General features: G+C 41.5%; 2 protein-coding genes across 2 annotated transcripts; both read left to right on the top strand.

Annotated features, from left to right (window-relative positions):
• Positions 1–1,249: 1,249 nt before the first annotated feature.
• Positions 1,250–20,235, top strand: lbr (lamin B receptor). The gene is made up of 14 exons (XM_063902244.1): positions 1,250–1,388; positions 5,236–5,410; positions 7,999–8,214; positions 8,884–8,967; positions 9,938–10,121; positions 10,498–10,694; positions 11,535–11,589; positions 11,738–11,932; positions 12,011–12,114; positions 13,250–13,375; positions 13,483–13,651; positions 13,826–13,906; positions 14,006–14,128; positions 18,584–20,235. Exons 2-14 carry the CDS (start codon positions 5,246–5,248, stop codon positions 18,742–18,744), a joined length of 1,860 nt encoding a protein of 619 aa, XP_063758314.1. The 5' UTR covers positions 1,250–1,388; positions 5,236–5,245; the 3' UTR covers positions 18,745–20,235.
• A 2,005-nt stretch (positions 20,236–22,240) lies between these two features.
• On the top strand, positions 22,241–25,443 carry gja1b (gap junction protein alpha 1b). The gene is made up of 2 exons (XM_063902577.1): positions 22,241–22,359; positions 23,718–25,443. Exon 2 carries the CDS (start codon positions 23,734–23,736, stop codon positions 24,895–24,897), a length of 1,164 nt encoding a protein of 387 aa, XP_063758647.1. The 5' UTR covers positions 22,241–22,359; positions 23,718–23,733; the 3' UTR covers positions 24,898–25,443.
• Positions 25,444–25,948: the final 505 nt, after the last annotated feature.

Here is a 25,948-nt window from a genome sequence, read left to right as displayed (position 1 = left end):
AGGTGAGTAATACAGCATATGAATTAAACTTTCCATTTCTTTCAAAAAAGAATGTGTTCTGTTTCCTTTAAATTGCAAAATGTCTCACTTTAATTGCATATGTATTTTGAATTCCCCGGAGGCCTCTCTCACGCTCCCTGGTGTTCTCACATCTGTAGATCAGGCCACACTGTGCCAACAGTTCTGACAGTGCCTCAAATCCTCACTGTTTCTCTGCAGAGCGTTTCTCCTCACTGTTTCTCTGCAGAGCCTTTCTCTCAGAATCTTTATATGTTGTTGTTGTTGTTGTTGTTGTTGTTGTTGCTGCTGCTGCTTTAAACACCTGAACAATACTGCAAGTTATGTTGTGGACTTCCAAAGGACTTTTGCTGACCCTTCATTCCACTGTCACATGAACCACACTTTTTTGGTATTTAGATTTAGGTTTTAGGGAAAAGATGCTGCAGATTCTCTGAATATCCAACTTTATTAGTTGTGCCTTTGATAATAAACACAAATATGCATATGCCTATAGTAACTATAGATAAAGGGTTTAACAGATGGTTGTAAATAAATGTTTCTGTGTAACTCCACTTCCTGTGGGCGGGGCCTTTGCAGTTCATCTGAGGTTTGGCTTGCTTATCAGCAAGGGCTGTGCTGGGGTGCATCTCAGAGACAGGAAACACCCTGAGCTGCCAGCAGAGAGTCACCAGGAAGCTGACAGAAAGTTAATGCTCTAATAGGATTGGAGAGTTTGAAATTTGAAAAACAGTTTTCTTCCGTAATATTGTGTTTATGAGTAACAGGTGTCAGCGTATACAGTCAAGGCATAAAGCTGTTCCTGAGTAAAATTACTGAGTAATCTTACTGAGTAAAATTACTCAAACTATATATATATATATATACATATATACATATGTATATATATAAACAATTATAATAATGTATGTATGTCTAAATATAATTATAATAATATGTATACATATTTCACATACAATTCATTACAATGCAAAATAATTATGCATATGTGTTTTATAAATGTTTTGAATATATGTATTTATATACCGAACTTTTATTTGACAATATCTACAATTATGTCTGACGGTAATATGACACCGTTACACACAGTAGTCGTGACGCCCTCAACACCAATCCCAAAACAGTCAGAACCCGCTGATAACCAATCACACTGCAGAGTTGTTTGAATTGAACGCTGAACAAGCCAATCAGAAGCCTTCGCGCCTTCCTGGTCACTGGTACTTTCGCACTGTGAGGGAGGGAGAACGAGCACTACGTCAAACGTTAGCACCGTCTGTTTTTGAAATATAAAGCTACATTTATCAGTTATTTGCCTTATAAGGGAATATCTCATCAGGTGTATTCACTGGAATTACCTGCATTATAATAAGGTAAGTGTTCAGTTTGTGATGCAATATAGCAATACGCTGACGATTGCCTTTGATGGGAAATTGTGTCTAAGACTCCGACTACTTCCTGAAATCATAACTTATTCCTCGGGTCCAAGTTAGACGCTAGAGTAACTGTTACCCGCTAATGGTTAATCGGTTTAGAAAGGTTTTATAGAAGTGTTCAGAGAACTGTGAAGTGAATTAGAATGTAAGCACACTAAGGACATGCAATAAAAGGGTCAGAAAGTAGACCCTGAATTAGCCAAATACATCCTTCTTTACATTGTACCGCTGATATCAGCCCAGGAGCGCTTTAGATATATGTGCATGAGCCTAACGTTATATGATGTGAAACCTTTATTTTCTGGGATACGTCCGGCGAGACTTATTCACATATGTGCTTACGGCTGAAGGATCATCTGTTTTGCTGGCCAACATGATTTGAATGCATGACGTTTTCCCTCCTTCCTTCTTGCTGTCTCTGCATGCTAAACAAAGCTTAAAGCAACAGCTCAGAAACACTACAATGAAAGAATATAACTGACTTCTTTACAACAAGACTCTGTATGTTATGATATATTTACCTTGCGGAGCGTTATGTAAATCAGGCAGGGGAAGTTCACAAAATCATTTAAAAAGTGCTTTCAATTCGTAGTAATTACCTTAACTTTACACAATCACAAAAGATAGCGCAATGAAAAGTGCAGCCACAATGAATATGGTTAAGTGGTGTTTCATTTTAAGGAATAATGTTAGTTTACATGTGCTGCTAAGTGTTACTAGGCTGTGACAGAAGATTTATTTAGATTGTCTTATGACCCAAATATGTTTGGTTTTGTTTGCTGTAGTCTTTGTTTTATTTTAAAAGTATTCTGGTTTTTATTGGAAAGCACTTTGTTACTGTTTGATTACTACTACGGGGTAAGCTCACCAATCGTTGGATCTTTGCTGACACCTTAATAGACGGAATAAATAAGTCTTGTTAAAGTTTGAGATTGATCTATTAACTATCGCCTCTCTGGAGGTGTTTACCACTGGATGCACATGCTACATGTCAAAGGGGCTGCTCTGCATACCATGTGGAGCTAAACAGCAGTTCTCCGCACAAAGGGGGATGTGTAATTTATTTAAAACTCCACCTACGGTGCAGCCGTTATTCTGTCATCAGCGCAGCCTCTCTGCGGACACTCCGGCGGGACAGCAGCGCAGGGACTGAGCGCGGGTGTGTCATTTTAAGAAGCTTTTCATTTATATGTTTTTCAATTCAAATGTTTTTTAGATTGGACCAGTGCAGTGGGTTAGGGGTTGACTCCATATGGTTGGCTCTCCTCGTCTTTGTTTGTAATCCTGGTGAGCGAGCTGTTAAAAGCTCAGATTTATTTTGTGTTTTTGAAGTAGTACAAATATTAATTTGCCATGCATGGATTTTATAGTAAAACTGCTTGGCTCAGTAGTCATTATCAGCTCATGAATGTGTTCTTTACTGGGTTCATGTTTATTTTCTCAGATGGACAATTTAGGGTAACAATAGCACTACGAATACCGACCAATGGTTATCAGTTTATACATGCTGCCTGCCGTTAACTGAAGCAGAGCGCAGTGTTAACCACTGGAACTAACTGCTCACAGTCCTTAAGGTGGGGGGCTAACCACCAGCTCAGAGCTTTACCTGCTCTGCTGAAACCACATGAGTTAAGTCTCATTCAGTAATCTACACTTCTTGTTAAGAAGTGCTAATAATCCAAAGTGTATAACACATTGCAATGCCTCCCCTAAGTTCTGGCGGTGGATAAGCAACTTGTAAAAGCGATTTACATGCAGTTGCTTCAATTTATTTCAGTTATGGCAGTTTATTTAAATGAGCTGTGTGTAACACGTGTGTCTGTGCATAGTTTACCTTTTACATGTGATTATTTTACTGCTAGTAATTATTAGGGATACACAGAATTTCCCAGCCTACACAGATACCAATGTTTGGTGGAACAGTCCGAACGATGCCAAAGTTTTGTATACGTGTTTTGTTATTTGTTCCATTTCTATGCCAGGAAAACATATGAATCACTTTAATAAGAAATATCCTATCTTTCAGCCCTTATCCCTCTACTTCTGAATTAGCAAAGATTCCTACAGATAACTTTTTAAAGCATTGTCTTGAGCCTGCTATACACCCAACTACTCAATGAGAAGGTTATAAATAGCCTACCAACAGTCAGCGGTTTTCCATCATAATTCATAATAAGAAGTTTTTAATATAACATTAAATAGAAATTCATTCATATTCAATAGTGTAATAATAAATATTCAAAACAAGCTTTTAGGTTATGTACTGAATGGAAAATGCAGATGAACAGAGGTCATGCTCACTTTTCATGTCAACAAATATTTCCCTCAGCAGAGGAAAGGTTTCCCTCCTGCAGGACAGAGGAGTCAGTCGGAGTGCCTCAACAGCCAGATATGAACAATGCGTTTTTACAAACTGTGTTTTTGTTTGTTTGCCTTGGATAAAAGCCTCTCAGTTCTCAGGTGTTTATCTCTGACGGCTGACACTCTGCAGACTGAACCACAGCGCCACTGCAGAGTTCTGGAGACATTTCTCCCAGGGTAGTGGTCAGAAGTCCAGAAGACTCTGAACTCATTTACAATTCCTGAAAAAAGTTTATTCACGCTGCAGAACCCCCCCCCCCCCCCCCCCCCCCCCCCCAGCAGCAGCTACCTGGGGGGGTAATGCACCGTCAATGACTTTAAAGATCACTCCATGTCAGTGACATTCAGAATGATGTGATATGCCTCAATTATTGAAAATATTGACTGCTAATCAGACCTCTCCAACAGGGCTCACACAGCCCAGAGAGACCACTTCAGCATTATCATTTTCTCTTGTTTTATTATTTATAGGTATCTCTTTGAGTTAAATTATTATTTTATTTATTTATTGTATTCTATAAACTACGGACAACATTTCTCTGTGTTGAATTCAGCAGACACTGGGATGGCTGCCATACATGTAGAGATTGAGATTCAAGAAACATTAGTTTTTTTCCGGAACTGTATAAACATCAGCAAATGTCACCTTTTTTACCAATGTGCTGATGGCTGTAAATAGGGCTAACATTGGCAGAGGTATTGCCAATGCAATGCTAGATATTATTCTGGTGTTGGTTTCTGCACCATTGAGCAGAAGTCATTTCTCCTATAAACATAACACTGAGCAGCTGTTATAACCACTTTAAATCTTTTGGTTTTTTTCAAAGTGGCTGCTAGATTTGACAAACAGTTGGAGCTCCAGTTTAGTAAAATGCCCAGCCTGGTGGTGAATGGTGGGAGTCCGACAGACAGCTCTGGGTAACCCTACAGGGACGGAGCTGTCAGCAGTTCTACACACTGAGCCTCCCTGATCTCTAAGGTCCATAATGCTGAGCTGGCCTCTGCCCCCTCATTGTGTCCAGGGGTGCAGATACAGTCATGTTAGCTACTGGAGTATGTTTGGATGTTTTTTAAAATGAGACTGGAACACAAACACATTTGAAACTTGAACGGTCAGTCGACTGTGTGAACAGAATAACAATGCCTTGAAATTAGGTCAGCTCTGCTTTGACAGAGTTCTAAATACATATTTTACTGTAAATGTGATGCTAAATGAAGGATGTTTTTCCAGCTTTTCTTTCACAATCAAGCATTTTTAAAACCCAGCCTACATGCTTTTATGTTTTATCTCACTGTCAATAACTTTGTCACACATCTCCTTCCACTCTACTCTTATATCTTTCACCTGTATATTTGCTCTCCTTATCCGTACCTTTCTAATTTTCTCCCCTCATCTTCTGCTTTTACCTTGTGTCTCTCTTAGGTCAACAAGGATGCCTACTGTGAAGTATCAGAGTGGGGACATGGTGATGGGCCGCTGGCCTGGCAGCAGCCTGTACTATGAAGTGAAGGTGCTTCGCTTTGATGCCCAAAGCCAGCTCTACACCGTCATTTACAAGGACGGCACTGAGCTGGAACTCAAGGAGCAAGACATAAAGGTACCTGGCACCAAAGAACTGGCAAACTGTCATTTCCCACTTCCATGAAACCATTATTTTATGATGTGTCATCTTACTTATAATACTACGTTGCAGATGTCGCAACCTTAGGCATTTGAGGATAATCCCTCATCAAGTGTTGTAAGGCAAACATAAATAGGGAATTTAAGCTTTATCACCTACATTGTTAATCAATAATAGGGCTGTGGCCGTTCTGCAATCCACAATTCAAGTTGCCTGTAAACGTTACAATTTGGTTTCTTCAGTTTTTTAGCACTGACTGCTATTCCATTGTTAGAATATGAAGTTTTGACTCTACAGATCATCAGGTCGTTTATACCCTGAAAAATGTCATTTACAAGGCGGTGTCGTATAATCACCATATTTGTTGAGCAATGAACAAAGTAAATAGAACGATCATTAGCTGACGCCATTGTCTGAGTCAAAGGCATTCCTAACCATATATAACTCTGACCCTAAAAAGAAAATAGAATATTTCATTACATGCAATTTTGAGAGTTTCCCTTTGCTCTGTATTACTTTATTTTTTTGTTTTATTTATTTACATTAAAAAAATATATGAAAATGTTTATTTATGGTACATATTAGACACGTGTTAAAAGACTTGTGTGCCATGATGTTGAGAGTATAATTGTAATATTTAGTGTGTGTCCTTGCACACATTAGGAATTGTCACTTCATCCATGCGGTAATACATTTGCACTTTGCACGTTTACAATTGAATTTATATTTCAAAGGCTAATTATTCAAATTTAAATATATTTTATATGTAGCACAACGTGCCATGGCGTTACTGATAGCCTTCCTGTTATTTTTGCCGAAAATCTTTTCCAGACCTTACTGTGTAAAGTCAATATGTTATAGAAATGATAATTCAGACTCCTGTTTGTCTTGTTCATCCATTAATACGGCCATTACAGCCTTTCTATGGGGCAACTAGGTGCCTAGGATTGGTAGAACACTGCTCCAGGGGAACCGCACTTTAAAAGCCATTCCTAACTTTTATATTAGTACTGGGTGGCACATTTTTCAGCTTTCAGAGCCTGAAAGACAAACACGCTCTATCTGGGAACAACATTTTTAGATATTTTCAGGTTAGACATTTTGTTAAAATGTTTTGTCTTTTCCACATAAACCCCCAAAATGACTGGGATGAGTGTTTGGAAATGTTGCCTGACAAGAAGGGTATCATTTCAGAGTTCATGTATAATCTTCTTATGACGCTGAACACTCATACCTTCATCAAACCAAACTCTGTTGGGAGGCTGGTTTAGGATCAAATCTTAAAGATGAGTTCTGGGATGCAGCTGTTAGGAGAATATATACTTCATCCTGTGCACACCTTGGGCTGATACAATTTAATGTCCTGCACCGTGTTCATCTGAGCAAGGCCAGACTTGCAAAGATTTATCCGAGTGTTGGTGATAGATGTGACCACTGCAGCAACAGAGCTGCAAACCTATATTTACATTTTACTGTTTGGGATTCCAGGAGACCTTTCCTCTTTGACTGCCAAACAGGTGATATAGTGGCATACTGTTAACTCGTCGCAGAATTGTATTAGATTGGAAATCCCCTAAGCCCCCGTCTTCCTCTATTTGGCTTAAAGGTGCCATAGAAAGCATCTATCTGGTATTTTAAATTGTTCTCAGATGTTTACAAAGAAGGTATATAACTTGGTTTGATCCAAAAAATGTCCAGATGCGGTTTACAGGCCCATTTACAACTCTATGATTTGGTCCTAGAATGAAACAAGCTGAATTGCCTTATTTGAGGGCTCATTTAAATAAATATGACGAGCTCTGCTCTGATTGGCTGGTTTACAAGCAGCAATCCATGGCTGCCTCAGAACCCACAGAAGTAAGTGAAGTTCACAAAACTGTGAGAGATGAACCATGGAGGCTATTGGAATCCAAACTTACATGTTTGAGCCTTTATCGGAGGAGGAAACCGATGAATTTGAAGAACAGCCACGGAGTGGTAAGTGTTAGTGTTTCCAGTAGCTGGTGTATGCAAATGTTGGGGCTGGACTACCGTGTGTTACGTCACACACAGGGATTGTTGTAATTCACCCGTTTTACCGCTGTGATATGGATATTCATGATTTGCACGTGAAGGAGGAAACAATGGTGTTTGAGGTTCACTGTTATGTCAGTTCAATGTACCGAACTCTCCTTATTCAACTATGCCAAGGTAAATACAGTTTTCCATTCTATGGCATCTTTAAGACCTGGTATTCTTTTTGAAACTTGAGAATGGAAAATATACTCTTAGAGGCTCTGAAGACCGTTTCTATAAGAAATGGCAATGCTCTGTGGATTATTTCAACAACCTCCAAACAGTCCCAACCTATTATCGGGAAATTCAATCTTTTAAAAAAAAAAAATGTTTTTATTTACTTTGATACATTTTAGATTGTTTGTACTAACGAAAATGGATGAAAATCATTGTCTCAATTGTGACCTTGTATGATTGTTCCTGGAAAAAATATCTTTTTTAAAAACAAGGGTAATTTGTTTACGATGTTTGTAATCTCCTTTTTTGTTTCAATTGCTGTCTCCCCTCAGAGTGCAGCTGGCTTCCAGTCGCGTCCTCGCTCCCGCTCTCGTTCTCGCTCACCAGGCCGTCGACGCAGCCGCTCTCGTTCCCCAGCACGGACCACGCGGCGCTCGTCCTCGCGCACAGCGGCGGCCGTCGCTGCTGCAGCTATCACAGAGAGTGCACCGCCGTCCCGCAGAGATGCTAAGCTGAAGGATTCACTCGAAGTCAGACTTATTCCCCTGGTGAGTGCAACCCACTCATTGAGCAGATGCTGATGAGTGGAAATGACAATCAGTTGCAGGTCAAAAGCTTCAGTAAATGTTAAACACCACACAGTAGTTCTGTAATGCAGTTATACTGGACTTTGTTGTGTGTGCACCTGTCGGCTCAATATACATTTTCTTTGGTAGGCTGCTATAGAATAACTTGGCCTCATATCCGCTATTACTCTCTTGTCAGTCTTTAAAAAATCCTATAAAAGAAATGGAAGCTGAAGTTTGATATAAGCATTTACAGTAGCCTGCTTCGTGTCGACTGCAGAGCCTCCACTGATTGTGTTGCACAACTTGAGCTCCATTCTGTGGTGACTGGAGCTGGGCAGCAGGGCACTATTTTTAAATTCGATGGGGTGGCTTGAACCTGTGAGATATGTTATGGAATGATGGCTTCCTGTGAGTCGGTCAGTAGTTCACATAGGATTTAAGTATTTGATTTGTAGTTCTGTGATTTCCTCTCGGGCTCTTCACTAACTCGATGACTAAATGAAAGACCTAAAGAACGTCCTTGTGGCTTGTTGTTCTGGATTTTGACCAGAACCTCTCATGCTCACTCTGCATTTCCTCACGTGGCGTTTTTTCCCCGTTTTGTCTCTTTTCATCTCCATCAATCTCCCTCCATTGTTTAATGGGCAGGAACAGACAAAAGCATCTGAGAACAATGGCAACGAAAAGCCTGAAAAGAAAGAGGAGAATGAGCCTGCTAACAAAGTAAATGAGGTGAGTTGTATTTTCTTATTTAAAGCACTTCCACTTAAAGGACATTTCTTTTCAAATGAAATATTCAGAAATGCATAATTGGTGGACAGTCGCGTAGGCCAGTTCCTCTCAGTACCATGACCATCAACACAGAAACCTTAGTATGTGCCCAGTGTGTAAACACGGCTGCATAAGAAGTCATTAATGCCATGTGTTTAACTTGCCAAGCTTTCCTGCTGTCTCTCCAGTTGAATTGAGTTCGTCAGACCAACAATATTACAAACAAGCAGCAGCTGACTTGCCTGGCGCTACTCTTATAGTGAAAGGGCGGTGGGGTAAGTTGGAGCTGATGGAATGTCATGATGCATGCAGGTTGGGGGGCCGTGTGAGGTTTCAGCTGAGAGGGGCCCTCAAAAGATTGGGCTTCATGAGCCGATCACATGGCCAAACATGTGCCTCTCCTTTCCTCTCCCTTGCAGCTTGGCAGGCTCCTACATTTACACAAAGTACAGCAGTATAATATGTGATCCTTTAAAAAGTACTACATGTTACATAAATACTCTGTCTTATTTTTCTAGCTCTGTTTAGGTTCTGTAAGTAGGATTGCAGCCAGCAGACTGTATGGTTTGTTCCTAGATACTTCCTCCCTCTGTAAGAAGTTTTCTGAGGAAAAACAGGAGCTCAGTCATAGCGCCTCAAAAAGAAAAAATAAATCCTCACTACATCAACAAATGGAGTTCTACAGAAAGGGGTGTAGAGAGCAGCGACTGCAAGATAAACCTTGGTTAATGATTTAAGTTTTTAAATTGAAGAGAATATTTATTTATTTTTAACATTTTACCCTGAAGATTTCTATCAACATATGAAATATCTTTTTGTTGTTTTGTTTTTAACTTAAATCTTGTCCTTATTAAACATTTATCAGGTTCAACTCCAATTAATACACCCAAATTTGATTGGTATGTTTTGACAATCCAAAATGTTTCCTTAGATGTCGGAGGCTGTAGTGGAGGCCAAGCCAGAGAAGAACCAAGGCCGTTACAATCTGCGGCGCAGGAAGGACGATGGAGACGGCAAAGCTGAGGCCAAAGCAGAGCAGCCGGAAGAACAAGAGGCCAAGATGGCTGCAGCTGCTGCTCCTCCCTCCGTGCCCCTGGACTTTGGAGGGAAGCTAGGTAGTTATAGGATGTTAAGGAAACTAGATCTAGTGGCCTGGGGGATGATCTTTTTTAGGGCCCAGTTCTGCTTATTTCAGTTTCAGTTTGATGCTGGGATAATGGTTAGTGTCTCTGACACAGTGGAAACGGTAATAAATAATATTTTTGATGATGAGTATTTCTTAGCGGACGGTAGCATTGTACTGCAGAGAATTCTACTTGTCTGCTCACATAGTATACTTTATATTAAAAGTATGTTCAAGGTCCATTTAAAAAAGTATGCATGTGTGTTTGTAATACCTTATCTGTTGGGGAGCATACCAGTTTTCAGTGAAAGGTCAGTAGCTTCCTGTATAAGTTTGTGTGTGTGCTAAAGTGTGTGTGATTCCAACAGGTGCTTATTTCTGGCTGCTCTTCCTGCCAGCCTGGGTTCTCTTCCTGGTACTTCAAGTCAACCAGGAAGACCCCAGCCTCGCCAACTTCCCTCCTCCTATGCCCCCTCTCGAAAGCTTTTGGGATGCTAAGGCTCTTGGCTTTGTCATTCTCTGGATCTTATTCCAGGTCCTGCTCTACATCCTACCTGTTGGAAAGGTATGTGACAAGAGATCTCTTAAATGCATGCATAGTTTGATGGAGAGAAATGAAGTCTGCATTGATACGAAGAGGTGATCCTCCGTCAACCCAGCCTCTGTGAATTCACTGGTACAGGAAAGACACGTGGAGCCAGCAGTGGCTCAGTAAGTAGGGGCTTGGACTGGGAATCGCCGGTTCAAGTCCCCGAACAGACTTGTAAAAATATGGAAAGTGGACTGCTACTTGGAGAGGTCCCAGTTCACCTCCTATGCCCTGATGTGGTGCCCTTGAGCAAGGCACCGGACACCTCCAATCCCCCTTCCCCATTGCTCCCCGGGCGCTGCACAATAGCTGCCCACTGCTCCTAGTACTAGGATGGGTTAAATGCAGAGGACAAATTTCACTGTGTGTGCTCTGCTGTGCGCATGTAAGTGACTAATAAAGAGGGTTTCATCCTCCAATTCTATCTATTCTATCTAGCCGCACATATCTGCATCTGGCAGCTAACCTTGGCAGGAGGCATAAATGTGTCTACAGTCAGGAGTAACAGAGAGCTCCTGTTCCTTGCATCCTGCATCATCTGCCTCTTGTAATGCGTAAATAATAATAATAAGACTTACAATGACACTTCTATTTTGTATTAATTCTTTCAGTTCAATTAGTTCTTGGTACAACTAGAAAGCTGAGGTGTGTCCTTTCATAGAACTCCTTGTCACCTTTAAAGTCACTCAATCACGATGAGGATAGAAGCCTCCAAAAAACACAGACTAACTACGCTGCTATTCAGTGGCTCTATATGTTTTAGCATGTGTTAACTCCAACCAAAGTTAAGTTAATGTGTTGTATTTGTGTCTGTAGCTGAGCGAGGGCATGCCGCTGCGCTCTGGAGAGAGGCTGAAATACAGAACTAATGGTGAGCCTCCAACTGCCAGCCAAGTCTTACTTGACTTAAGTCTCAGTCAAACAATGCCACTCACTCCCTTTCGTTGTGGTTTTATTTGAATTTTAAGATTTTGTCGTTCCCCTTGCCCACCTGCATCTATTTGTGTGTATCCGTGCAGGTTTCTTTGCGATGGTGCTGAGTGGTGTGGCAGTGGCAGCAGCGGCTCAGCAAGGTGCTGACCTCACATACATCCACAGCCACTTCCTGCAGCTGGCTGTGGCCTCCTTCCTCATCTCCATCCTGCTCAGCAGCTACCTGTACGTCCGCTCTCAGCGCACTGCTGCAGAGCAGCTCGCACTGGGTGGCAGCTCCGGTGAGTTCCCTTATGCAGCTGTTACTCACTCATTCATGTTGTGCTCAGGTGTCTCATATATTTTCTTTATTTCATCAGGAAATGTGGTGTATGACTTTTTCAAAGGACGTGAGCTCAATCCCCGAATCAAAGACTTTGATCTCAAATTCTTCTGCGAGATGCGCCCTGGTCTGATTGGCTGGGTGAGTTCACATGAAACCAAAGAAAACATTTGTCTTAAAATACTGTACACCTAATGAGCACTTAAAGTAGGGAGATGATTTTTTTGTTATTGTGTTTCCATAGCCAGATGCATGACACTGAAAATAGTTGCTTCACTCACACTGCAGACAAAAGTTTAAATCATACACATATGTGGCTCAGATACTTGTTTTTGTAAGTATGAACCCCACAAAAACATTCCCTTTCATATGTGCTCCTAAATCCAGGTCAGATTTTTCTTTCCAGTCTTATCACAGTTCATGCAAACCTTACCGTCACACTCAATCAACATTGTTCACAGGACTCTCGCAGATCTATATTTAGTTAGTGGGAAAAAATGCTGTGGTGCTTTAGGTCACAACCCCACCGCTGCTGGCTCCAACTCGCATCCACAATCACCTCCGGAGGCCGTCATTCAAAATGTATCTCTCTTTCTCCTCGTCCCTGTCCTCATCTGCTTGTGAATTCTCTTGCTTTAACTACACATCAACTCAAACAGCATGCTGCATGAAAGCATTTTGTTCTTGATCTCTTGTTTGACTGATGTGGGTCAGTTCAGGAACGTGACTGCTTCCCGCTGGAGTCTGATGCTGGATACATTTTTTGAATATGATCAACCAAACAGTGAGAACTGGGATCAGACTGATGCATGGGAATTGAGCCTTGAGGCTTGTGCATGCTTTTTAAACTGTAGCTATAGATGGATAGAGATAGATAACCACAGAATTGATAACGTTTTCTTTGTGTCATTTGTACACACAGTGCTCCCTCTGGTGGCCAAGAGTGAATAACTTTTGAAGCTCAGTCATTTGGTTGAGCGGATCAACTCCTGTGTTTGATGTGGCACTGATGCTAATTCAGGCTCTTCTGTAGGAGGAACTTGAGCTGGTGAACAAGGCTCCCTGTAATTGTTTTTAGATGATCAGGGGAGGCTTCATATTATAGTCTGGTATTCAACAGCTTCAAAGAACTTAACGGAGTTTCAATCCAGTGCGCTGTTCTGATGTAGCACAATTTGTCTTGAAAGCCTCAAATGAGTTGGCAGGTGTGTTCTTACAGCGTTCTGAATGCTAAAGAAACATTCCTAAAGTTGTTGATTTGCGTGTCATTGTTCAGTGTCTGATCAACTTTGCGTTGGCGCTGGCGGAGATGAAGCAGCAGGGTCTGGATGCTCCCTCTCACGCCATGATCCTGGTGAACCTCTTCCAGTTGCTCTACGTGGCTGACGGCCTCTGGAACGAGGTATGCTCACACATCACACAAATGTTAGAAAGAGAACAATCACATAGATGATCAGGTAAACAACTTCTAAAGCCATCATACATAATAAATGAGGTGTGTGTGTCCAGGAGGCCATCCTGACCACCATGGACCTGATGCACGATGGTTTTGGCTTCATGTTAGCGTTTGGGGACCTGGTGTGGGTGCCCTTCACTTACACCCTGCAGGCCTACTACCTGGTGAGCCGGCCCACCCCGCTGAGCCCCCCTGCCCTCGCTGCCATTGTCACACTCAAACGTAAGTGTCAAATCATAGTGACTCTAGTCCTGAGGACTTGTATAGCTCCTCAATCAGAAATGTCACTGGCATTTGATAGAAAAGAAGTCCTAGAGATGATCCCAACATCTCAGTGTTAATTTCCTTTCCAGTTTAGAAACTATAATTCAAATGTTCTCTGTGTCTTTCTTTTAGTTGTTGGCTTCTACATCTTCAGAAAGTCCAACTCTGAGAAGAACGCCTTCAGGAGAAACCCATCAGACCCCGAACTGTCCCGTAAGTTCTGCTCTTTGCACCTGGTGCCCAAACACTCACAGCTTTCTCCATAACTGTTCCTATTTGGTAACCTCTGTGTGTCCGTCTGTCTCCCCACAGATCTGAAGACCATCCCTACAGCTACAGGGAGGAGTCTGCTGGTGTCTGGATGGTGGGGGGTGGTGCGCCACCCTAACTACCTGGGGGACCTGTTGATGGCTCTGGCCTGGTCCCTGCCCTGTGGTGAGTGTGTTTCTCTGGATTTAACACTAAGCGCCTGGTTAGAATTGATTCAGTGAGGCTGCTTGTGCCCATGGACACAGCTTACATGCATTTCAATACCTGAGACATGCCTGCTGTAGCAATTGTTGGTCAATATTAAGCTCAAGAACTATTTGACTGCAGGGGTCATCGAACCTTTGGCCCTTCTGTTATGGGGGTGTAATGCCACCTGTAACTGGGTGGCAATGAACTGTATACACGGACATCCATCAATCAAAGTTTATTTATGTAGCCAACTATCACAAGTTGTACATTTGTCTCAGTGGACTTCAAAGTTTATACAGAATATGAATACAACCCCCTCTGTCCTTGGACCCTCACATCAGACAAGGAAAAACTTCCAAAGAAACCCCCCAGTTAACGGGGGAACAGGCCCCGCCACGACTCAGGACCACAGCGTAGAGAGACATCAAAAATACATTTCAGGGAAGCTGAGTAATTTGGAGAGTACACAGGTACAGAGAGAGTGAAGAAAGAAGTAAGGTGTCCCCCGACATCCTAAGTCTATGGGCTGGATCTAATCATCCCTTACTTAAAGCTTTATCAAAAAGGAAGGTCTTCAGCGCACTCCTAAAAACAGTTAAGGTCCGCTGCCCAAACACAAACTGGAAGCTGATTCCCCAAAAGAGGAGCTTGATAGCAGAAGACTCTGGCTCCCATTGTACTTTTAGAGACTCTGAGAACAACCAATAACCGTGCATTCTTGGAACGCAATGCCCTAGTGCAGGGGTGGCCAACCCGCGGCTCTTGAGCCGCATGCGGCTCTTTGCCCAGTCTCATGCGGCTCCTCAGTTCATATGGAAGTTCCAGGCCAATCGTTACACAGAGTTTTTGACACAGAAGTGCTTTAGCCAATCAGAATGCAGATCCTGCAGTACAGGAGGCGGGTTCTACTGCACTCGCGATGTGACAGTGAAGGGCGAGATCTGCTTCTGAACAGCGAAAATAAAACTCAGATAAAACCGTAATAACTCAATACAAAGTTGTCAAATCAAAACGGTACTATTTTGCAGTTGTAGTTGTGTGTGAAAGGGCCTGTTCACGGAAAGCTGGCCACCGACACAGAAGGACTCCCGAGTTGCTGAATCGCGATAACGAAATTAATAAGAGAGAAAATGCATCTCTGTCAGCAGAGCTTCTGCCAGTCTTAGGGTTAGGTAAAAGTTGAGATAGTTATCATGAGAGGATAAATAACTAAAATACACTTCATTTATTTTTAAATAACTGTCATGAAGCAGTATTTGAACCAACCTTAGTCATGGGTTTGTTTTAAATACAAACATTTAAATATTGTAAGCCAGATTTGTAAAGGAGTGTTCAACGCAATGAATGCCAACTTAGTTCAAAAAACCAGCATGCATAGTAATACAGAAATAGTTTTCACATGATTAAGTGAGAGTGTGTGTGAGGCAGTGCACACAATCTTAATGGCTGACAATAACTGGCCTCTGGTCTTAATACTGATTTCTGTCAATATCATGGTGTGTGACATTAACAAGAAGTCTGGCTGAGCAGAGGTATGTGTGTCTGTCTGTGTGACAGAGTGTGTCTCTATTTGAGTGTGTGTCTTTGAGTCTGTGTGTCAATTATTGTAAATTTTTAGATTTTCATTTTCTATGTGTGAGAGATAGAGAGGGGCACAGAGGAATAGAGTGAGGGAGCACACCAGTGACATAGCTATACCTATTTTAGGTGAACTTCAGCCCACCTAAAAAAAAAAAAAATCCCACCCAAATGAACATTTTGAAATTGAAAAGAAAAAGATATATATATTTTTTTTATGTCTCACATTAGTGTTGAGAGTTCTGCCCCCTCCCCTTACCAAGACCACACAGTTCTATTGTGTAGCCTCTTAATTTTGCTCTCAAAGTGCACCATAAGCATGCAATTCACTTTAAAATGTTTTTAAAAATCTGCCCGGGGAAGCATGCCCCCAGACCCCCCTAGAGTATGTGAAGTCCACCCCACTCGAACTTCAAAACCTAGCTATGCCCCTGGAGCACACAGAAAGGGTGAGAGCAAAAGAGAAAGGGCAAGAGAGAAGTGTGGGGAGATACATCCACGATGTGTGTATGATGTGGCTCTTTGCAGTAACACAGTCAAATAATTGTCTCTTCGTCTATGACTGGTTGGCCAACCCTGCCCTAGTGGGACAGTAGGGTATAATGACGCTTTAAGATAGGATGGCACCTGCCCATTAAGGGCTTTGTAGGCGGAAGAAGAATTTTAAATTCTATCCTGTGTTCTATAGGGAGCCAGTGTAAGGCAGCAGGAGTCATGTGGTCTCTTTTCCGTGTTCTAGTCAACACACGTGCTGCAGGACTTTGATCAGCTGAAGCAACTTAACTGACGTTTTGGTACATCCTGATAATAAAGAGTTACAACAATTCCGCCATGAAGTAACAAATGCATGGACTAGTTTCTCAGCATCGTTTTGGGGCAAGATATGCCTGATTTTTGCAATGTTACGTAGATGAAAGAAGGCAGTCCGTGAGATTTGTTTTATGTGGGCGTTAAAGGACAAATCCTGATCAAATATAACTCAAAGATTCCTGACGGTTTTCCTTAAGGCCAAGTTAATGCCACCCAGAGTGAGTATATCTTTAGATAGTTTGTGTCGTAGATTCTTGAGGCCGAGTACAATAACTTCAGTCTTGTCTGTGTTTAACATAAAAACACGTAAGGTCGTCCACGTTTTTAAGTCCTTGAGGCAATTTTACATTTTATTTCAATGATTGGTTTCATCAGGCTTGATAGATAAATATAAAAGATGTTATTATCATCTGTATAACAATGAAAATGTACAGAATGATTCCTTATAATATTGCCTCACGGAAGCATATATAATGTGAACAAAATAGGTCCGAGCACTGAGCCCTATGGCACTCCCTCACTAACTTTAGTTTGCATGGAAAATTCCTCGTCGACGCATACAAACTGAAACCGTTCGGAGTAGATCTAAACCAGCTTAATTTGCAATAGGATATCATGGTTGATGGTATCTGTGGTGACTATTGCCACTCAATATCACAGAGGGATTGGCTAACTGGGCAAACTAATTGGACGCGTGTAACCTCCATTAACGGCGAAGTTTTAGCCTTTTTAATACCATTTATTTCGAAAGAAAAGCAGCATTTACAGCTACACGGTCAAACAACTGTTGCTCTTCTAAGTTCCAATGGCAGTTGAGGTCACCTAAATACCCAGTGCCCTATTGCGCCATCTAGTGCTCACAAACAACAACAAAAACATACAAATGGGCGCAACAGTATCAAATGCAGCATGAAGATCAAGCAGGACAACACTACAGATAACTCCTTGGTGCAAAGCTTTTATAGTGTCTCTTGTGACTTTCACAAGAGCTGTCTCTGTGCTATGATGTGTTCTGAAGCCTGATTGAAAATCCTCAAATAAATCTATTTGATTTCGGTAATCACACAACTGTTTTGCCACTGCTTTCTCAAGAATCTTTGAGAGGAATGGTAGATTAGAAATGGGCTATAGTTGGCCAAAACCTCTGGATCTAGATAGTGCTTTTTAAGAAGAGGTTTTATCACAGCTACTTTAAAGGATTGTGGTACATAGCCTGATAATAAAGACATATTAATTATATTTAATAAAGAGGTGTCAATTACAGAAAAACTTCTTTTAACAGCTTAGTTGTAATCGGTTCTAAGATACACATTGATGGTTTAGAAGAAAGAATCATTGAATTCAGTTGTTCAATGTTTATGGGAGAAAAGCAGTCTAAATTACTATCTAGGAGGTAGGGAAGGAACCGAACATGAGATGGGTAGAGCAGGAAAGAACAGAGGAATGTGGGGAAAGAGCTGTGGCTAGCTACCGTTAGCAAACCCGAATGTAAGCAACTCCAGAGTTCCAGTCGATAAGACAAGGAGAGTTGTGAGTGCTTGAGCTCACAGGGTGTTTACAACGTCAAGGAACAGATGTGATCAAGAATTCAACAAGATCGACTTAAGTTTAGATAATATAAGCTTGTCAGCAGCTATCCATCCTAGCAGCAGTACAGACACACAGGGAACCCAGGGATGACAACAACCGGAAGTGACAACACGCTTAAGATAAGAATTACTTTATTATTACTTTATCAATCCCAAAGTAGTTGCACTCATTGTAGGACATGTGTTGATTCGGCTTTTTATGGTGTGCAGGATCAGTACAATACAAAGTGTGTAACCTGCAGCCTGACAGAAGGTGACAGGGGGATGTTCCATCATTCCGTTTGCTGTGCGTTTTTGGGCTTGGTGTGTGTGTGTGTGTGTGTGTGTGTGTATTGCCAGCTGGTATCTGACTTCCTGGTTGAACTATAATGTCAACCCGTGGAGAAATACAAAACACAGTAAAGAGTATGGGTCTGTTTGATGTACTCTCTAACATGTGTCCTCCCCCCGGCAGGCTTCAGCCACCTCCTTCCGTGGTACTACATGATCTACTTCATCATCCTGCTGGTGCACCGAGACTCCCGCGACATGAGCGAGTGCAGGAGGAAATATGGCTCTGCGTGGGACGAGTACTGCCGAACGGTTCGCTACCGGATAATTCCCTGTGTCTACTGAGGGCGCCGCCGCCACACACTCCTCTGCTGAGGCCTCCCCACCCGTCTAATGCTCATTAATAATGGATGGTTCCACTGTTTTGACTTTTATAATCTCTTACTGGTTTTAACTATGAATATTTTACATTGTGTTTCTGGACTGAAGAAGCTACAGTATTATTAATGTTTGTAAGGAAGAAAAACATGCCACATTGGTGTTGTGGACTATTTGAAGAACTGCCTTTTCAACAGAAAATACTTAAAAATATAGATTTTAAAGGTTTGAAAATCTGGGGGAATATAAAACCACCTCTACTAGGAATGTGTTGTTGGGATGTATATTTTTGTAGATACACATTTGTTTTTATACTTCAAGAATATTGGAAAGATTTCCAAAATATGCTCCCATATTCAATAGAAAAAACAATATCAGCTTAGCTTCTATGAATAAGTGTGTAGTACACCTGCTTGTTTATATTGTGAAGGATGTTTTAAATAAGCTGCACAGTGGAACATGTTCTTTCTCAGGACCTAGAACTTTGCGACAAAGCTCGATCAGAAAAGATTTGTCTTGATAATTGTGTGTATCTTTTTATATAGATATATAGTTTTGACTTGAGAGTGTAAAATGATTTTGGAGGGTTCAGGAAATATGCACTAATGTGTTTGTAGCATGATCAATCCCAAAGTGTGTTAGATTTGGCCTTGCTACCTCAGGTTCACTCACTTGGTCCTCTGTAGTGTGTGTGTGTAATTATGGGCGTCACGGATTTACAAACAAAAATGACTATGACGTGTTATCATATTTACTATAATGTAAGTATCTGTCAGTTCCAAACTACTTTTATTTCATGCATGTTTGTGCCGCCTATGAAACCCTTTGTATTTTGTCCTGCTACATTTTGAACTGGTTGTTAATTTCCCACCACTGCCACACACATTTGCTTTACTAGTCTAGCAGATGTAAGGATGTTCATACTGTGATCACATGTTTCTGTTATTGCATTTACAAAACCAAAAAAGTATGTTCTGCCTGTGCAGCTGTAGAGTCCAGTAGCAATACCTGAACTAGACTAGCAAGCATATCTTATGCTGTGCTGACTGACTGCGATGTAAATACCATTCTTTTTAGTCTTTAACTTTTCTTTCATTGAAAGTAGTGATGATAAAAATGTTCCCATTGGATATTTAATATTGTTGTTTGTTTGAAGTTAACTTTGTAATTCTGACCACTGTAGTAATGTTTACACATAGATCTGCCATATTTCTGGACAATACGTACGTATTAAAAGTACATGTGGAATGGTCTGTAACAGTGTTTGTCAGATCAGAGAATACATGTTGGACAAAGAGAAGGGAGGTCACATGTTGTGACATATAGCCTGAGTGGAAGCAGTTGATCTACTCTGTATACAGGACAGCAGGCTGTTAGTGAGCATCCTCATATGAGACGGACTGGAAAAAGCTTTTCTATACAAATGTTGCAGCATCAAATAAAGATTGTGAGTACCTCCTTGTGCTTTCTGTGGGCTTTGTTGATCAGCAGATTGTTGATCGGCTCAGTGGAGAGTTGTTATGGGCTGGAGTTGAGATTTAGAGTGTCTTCAGAAGGAATAAGAGAACATTTCATTCGGACAGTTACAATTTTTTTGTGCTCAGAACTAAATTATGCTTACCAAAGCTCTGTTGATACACTGATGCTCAGAAAGGTAATGTGGTAGTTATTCAATGTAATATAGTTGTGAGTGCTGAGGTCAGCAGGTTTTTATGAGGGTCAAAAAAAGCTTTAAATTAACATTAACGTTTTTTTTGGTTAACAAAAGAATACATTATTTTTTAACTACATTTTTTTTTTTTTTTAATTAACACGATTATCGAAGGAAATCACAAATAAAATAAATGTGTAATAAAGGGCTGAAGATGGCCCCGTTTCTCGAGCTCATCTCCGTGTCACATTTTACATTGTTGTCCACTATTTTATTACTTTTTCTGAATTTTATTGATTGATCTTGTAAATACATTTATGTTTAATGTTTGGAGGAGCCTGGGACTTAAGATTTTGATTACCTAATGTACACTTTAGCAATCTTGCCTTTCCATCTTAATCTTGAATCTCTTCCATTTGGATATCATGTCCAAACTTATATAGCCTACTTTCTTTATGCTTTCTATCTGACAGTCTACTGACATAAAACCATCACACCACTGCCTCTTATAACTGAGCTAGCTTTTTATATGTATTGTTATATCTTTTAAGATCTGGCTAGAGACAACTCTGGCTTATTTACAGCAATTTGTCTGTTAATCAATGAGCACTGTCCCTACCAATTAAATAAATAAATAATAAATAAAATACCAAGTGTTTATCTCAAAGTTCTTTAAAAATACAGTTTTAGTGAAAATCCTGTTTGGCAGTAGTGAGCGTAAGACTGGAAACATGATGACACTAACAATGTGTAGTCAAATAAAAAAGAAAACTCTAAATAGAGTTGAACCTGTGAAACTGTACTTGTTTGTATACTTTATTCCACATTTGTGATCTTAAAACATGTGTATCATGTGTGTTTAATACTCTATAATACTGAATACAGCACAGTACCCATACATATAAATGCATCACATTGTCTCCACCACTAGGTGGTGCTGTGCACTGATCAACTACAGCACAAAAAGTTACTCATCATCATCATCATCATCATGAGAATGCCCTTTTAAAGCAAAAGAAAAAGAAAACACTAATTTATAATTTGAATACACAAAGAATAATAATGCCTTGGCAGGGATGAGCCCTCATACGCAAGCCAAAAGTCAAATTCAAAAGAACATAAGGACTGTGTTACAAGCCTTATGAATGTGACGGGCGTGACTTTAATGATTTCATCTTTTCCATATAATCCATGTGTAACAACCAGTGCTTAGATCAGGGGTCCACGTGAGAGTCCTGGTGATTTGACAGTGTCGTAGTAATTTATGGATTCATGTGGACATGCATTAATATTGAGGCTGCTAGTTTCATGTGTCATAGGCTAATGCATCATATCTTATATTAGAGTATATTAAAGGTATATCAGTGAGGAGGACAGGGAGGGGTCAGTTACTCTACTGACTCTCTGCAGAGTGCTGTGATCCGAATAAAAATAATTATGAGTAAAGAATAAATAATAACATAAAGCATAAAGAATAAAAAAGTAATAACACAGAGAACAAACAATAAATAAAATAAAGCATTAATAGTTATAAACAATAGGGTAAGAAACAAAGCATTAATTTTTAAATGTAAATACTAAAGCATTGATCTGATTAAATATTAAACATTAATAATGAAGTCTAAATAATACAGAATTAAGAATAGGCTAATAGTGAAGAGTAAACAATGAAACATTAATATTAAATGATTAATAAAGGTTTAATAGTAAATCCTTAACAATAAAGAGTAAATAATAATGCGTACATAAAAAGCACGGACCCCCCCCCCCCCCCCCCCCCCCCCTTCCTGACGTATGCATCAGGTGACTGTACTCTGACGGGCCGTTATAAGGGAACTTTGACAAGTTCCTCTCAGTTCCTCCTGGTCCCGAACTTGGATTTGAACTGTGCAGCAGCTGCAGGTCTTCTTCTCCTCTAGGAAACTTTGAAGGTGAGTTACACTTTCCTCTCTCTGACACTGAAGGGAAGCTCCGCGCGCTCCTCACACACGCAGTCAAATTTTTTTTACTTCTTCCTTCACTGTATGAAGAGCGCGTTCTTCTGGTTAAAGTTTGGAGAGAGTGTGTTTCGGGGACTCTTCTCTCACTCCCTCTGAATCCTTCCCTTGCTCACATTCAGAGTCTCTCCATCAGACCCTGGTCTCTGGTCCGTTGGCCCTCAGCTCCTGTCTCACAGCTCAGATGTGTCTCTGCTGGGACTCTCATTGTGTTGGATTCCATTGTTCTCCTCTGTCTGCTCATTTCAACACAGAAAGTCAGTCATGTAGAAAGTGGCGGGATATGTTTTCTGTAATAACAAAAGTAAAAATATTCCCATTGTCTGTCTCTCCTGGAGGCAGAGTTCCCATCGCAAAGCTGAATTATTATTATTATTATATATTAAAATAATGCATGCAAGTCTTTACCTGTTTTAAGGTTCTGCTGACACACACTGATCAGAACAACTATTTATCATGAGAGATTCAAAGGGTTTTACATCCTTAGCTTATATTCTCATTTAACTGAGGAAACCATAGTCACTTAAAGACCCAATAAATATTGGTACTGTAACTAGTTTATTTAGTGTGTTTTGTTAACGAACACTAATGTTGAACAGAGCTTTTCCATCTTAGTGAAGATTCATCCTCTAACTGGGACTGATTCCTGCTGTGAGATCAAGCGGGGGACTCAGTGGTCAGGGGAGTGTGTGAGCACAGGCCTCACACACCTCGCTCTGCAGCGCTCATCTGTTCTGTTCTGAACATCGTCCAGCTTTGTGTCCTCTCCTGACTGCTCAGCACTGCTCTCAGAACAGCTCGAGGAGCACAGCACTGACGCTGCCTCCTTCTGTGTCTTTGTCCTCACCCTGCAGATAATTAAAGGCAATAAATCTATGTCGGTAAGAGAGAAGACTGATAAGAAGATATAAAATAAGGTTATTTAATCTGAGGTGTGTGTAAACTGTCTCAGGGGTCAGCAGGTATTGTAGCGTGAGATGGTGCGGACCCTCAGGAAGGTGCACTTTTCCCATGGTTCTCTGTTGAAGAGCTTCATTACCTGATGTGATCGTCTTGCTAAATTCAGGGTTTCTCACACTTGCTCTATGAATTCAATCTGCTTTATTTTCGTATTTACCTGAATTCAAAGGCAGTGTTGCATTCACTGACCACTGCTCGCAGTATTTGGATTAGCTGCTGTTTAATCGTAAAAATGATACAAAATGCCGAGCATCCTGAGGAAGTGAATCCTGTGTTATTCTGGTCTGTATATGATTGACAGTTCAACATTGTTCCCCTTCTTCTTTAAACAGCTAAAGCTACCTGACAATGGGCGACTGGAGTGCTTTGGGCCGCCTTCTGGACAAGGTCCAGGCTTACTCCACTGCAGGGGGGAAGGTGTGGCTATCAGTACTCTTCATCTTCAGGATCCTGGTCCTGGGGACTGCGGTGGAGTCAGCCTGGGGAGACGAACAGTCTGCGTTCAAATGCAACACACAGCAGCCTGGCTGTGAGAACGTGTGCTACGACAAATCCTTCCCCATCTCCCACGTGCGCTTCTGGGTCCTACAGATCATCTTCGTGTCCACGCCCACACTGCTCTACCTGGCTCACGTCTTCTATCTGAACAGGAAAGAGCAGAAGTTCAACAGGAAGGAGGAGGAGCTTAAAGCGGTGCAAAATGATGGAGGTGATGTTGACATCCCGCTGAAGAAAATTGAGATGAAAAAGCTCAAGTATGGCATCGAGGAGCACGGCAAAGTGAAGATGAAAGGGGCCCTGCTCAGAACCTACATAGTCAGCATTTTCTTCAAGTCTATGTTTGAGGTGGGCTTCCTGGTGATCCAGTGGTACATATACGGCTTCAGCCTAGCTGCAGTGTACACCTGTGAGAGGGCCCCCTGCCCCCACAGGGTGGACTGTTTCCTGTCCCGTCCCACGGAGAAGACGGTCTTCATCATCTTCATGCTGGTGGTGTCCATGGTGTCCCTGATGCTCAATGTCATCGAGCTCTTCTACGTTTTCTTTAAGAGGATCAAAGATCGCGTGAAGCTCAAACAGCCCCCCATTCTGTACCCCAATGCAGGCACGTTGAGCCCCACCCCTAAAGAACTGTCCACCACTAAGTATGCCTACTATAACGGCTGTTCCTCTCCCACCGCCCCACTCTCACCCATGTCCCCCCCTGGCTACAAACTGGCCACAGGGGAGCGGGGAACCGGCTCCTGCCGAAACTACAACAAGCAGGCCAACGAGCAGAACTGGGCCAACTACTCCACAGAGCAGAACCGGCTCGGCCAGACTGGTGGAGGAAGCACTATTTCAAACTCCCACGCCCAGGCCTTTGACTTCCCCGATGACACCCACGATAAGAAACTGTCCTCCACAGCAGGACATGAGCTGCAGCCACTGGCACTGATGGACGTGCGGCCGTGTAGCCGGGCCAGCAGCCGCATGAGCAGCCGAGCAAGGCCGGACGACTTGGACGTGTAGGCCCTGCGTCACACCCGCCCCCCCCTTCAGACATGTGGCTGGAAACCCTTCATCACATGTAAGATCCAAGTGGGGGCGTAACCTCAATCACAGACTCTTAGTCACTCAGAGACATTTCATTTGTTATGTAACACTGTCATAGGTACAAGTTTTATTTTAAATATTTGTTCAATAACTGCTGGTTGAGAGAAGACTAACGGCCGCTGGATTACTGCTCTCAGTTGCCAAGGTTACAGCAACATTCTTTGTTCCTGCTTTCGGTGACAGCATTCCACTTCCCATCCCACTCCTGAAGGTAGACGATAGGAGCCTTCTTAGCTGTTTTCTGTGACCAGATCAAAATGAGCCTTTTCCGCTTATTCTGGTTCACTTACATTCTCTTTCTGTCAGCCAATCAGCACGCCACTCTGTTTGGAGTTCAAAAAGTGATCAAAGATCAACTCTGATCCGCCATTTCTAAGTTGAAGGTAACTGTTAAGTGCATCAGCTTTCAGGTTCAAATCAAACACCTAGGATGTACACACACACACACACACACACACACACACACACCACACACACACACACACCACACACACACACACACACCACACCAACCCACACACCAACACAACACACACACACACACATTTCGAGTAGCTCCTACACTTTGATTGCCTAGCTGGTTTTCTGTGTGGATCAGTTTCCACCTACATGGTAACTCTTTATTAAAATCCCTTCAGTTTGATCGGGCCTACAGTGAGTGTAAGGGCAGAATGCTTAATATCGGTCGTAGTGAATTTTTATTGCTTGGCATCAGTAGGACTCCCAACAATTGACTACTATCAGTATCTCTAACTCACAGAAAACATTTCACATTAACTCCCCTGAAACGTTATATTTATTGACAGTAAGACATATTTTTCTCTTTAGTTACTTTGTCAGTCAGCATGGACTGTGGTTTCCTGATAAACTTTGAATTGATGTGCTTTTATGTTTCCATGTGTCTTCGGGGCTGTGCGTGCGAGGGTTCAGCAACATAAGGAAGGCTTTATTACTGTGTCTTATCTTT

This window comes from Eleginops maclovinus, chromosome 15, assembly GCF_036324505.1.
Source record: "Eleginops maclovinus isolate JMC-PN-2008 ecotype Puerto Natales chromosome 15, JC_Emac_rtc_rv5, whole genome shotgun sequence".
NCBI lineage: Eukaryota > Metazoa > Chordata > Actinopteri > Perciformes > Eleginopidae > Eleginops > Eleginops maclovinus.
This window is presented reverse-complemented; position numbering and strand designations above follow the sequence as displayed.

What these genes read in the sequence shown, in the direction of transcription:
- lbr (XM_063902244.1), top strand. Translation starts at nt 5,246, where the DNA reads ATGCCTACTGTGAAGTATCAGAGTGGGGACATGGTGATGGGCCGCTGG. An exon ending in ACATCCTACCTGTTGGAAAG is followed by an intron (nt 10,695 to 11,534) that starts GTATGTGACAAG and finishes TTGTGTCTGTAG; the next exon opens with CTGAGCGAGGGCATGCCGCT. An exon ending in GCTGAAATACAGAACTAATG is followed by an intron (nt 11,590 to 11,737) that starts GTGAGCCTCCAA and finishes GTATCCGTGCAG; the next exon opens with GTTTCTTTGCGATGGTGCTG.
- gja1b (XM_063902577.1), top strand. Translation starts at nt 23,734, where the DNA reads ATGGGCGACTGGAGTGCTTTGGGCCGCCTTCTGGACAAGGTCCAGGCT.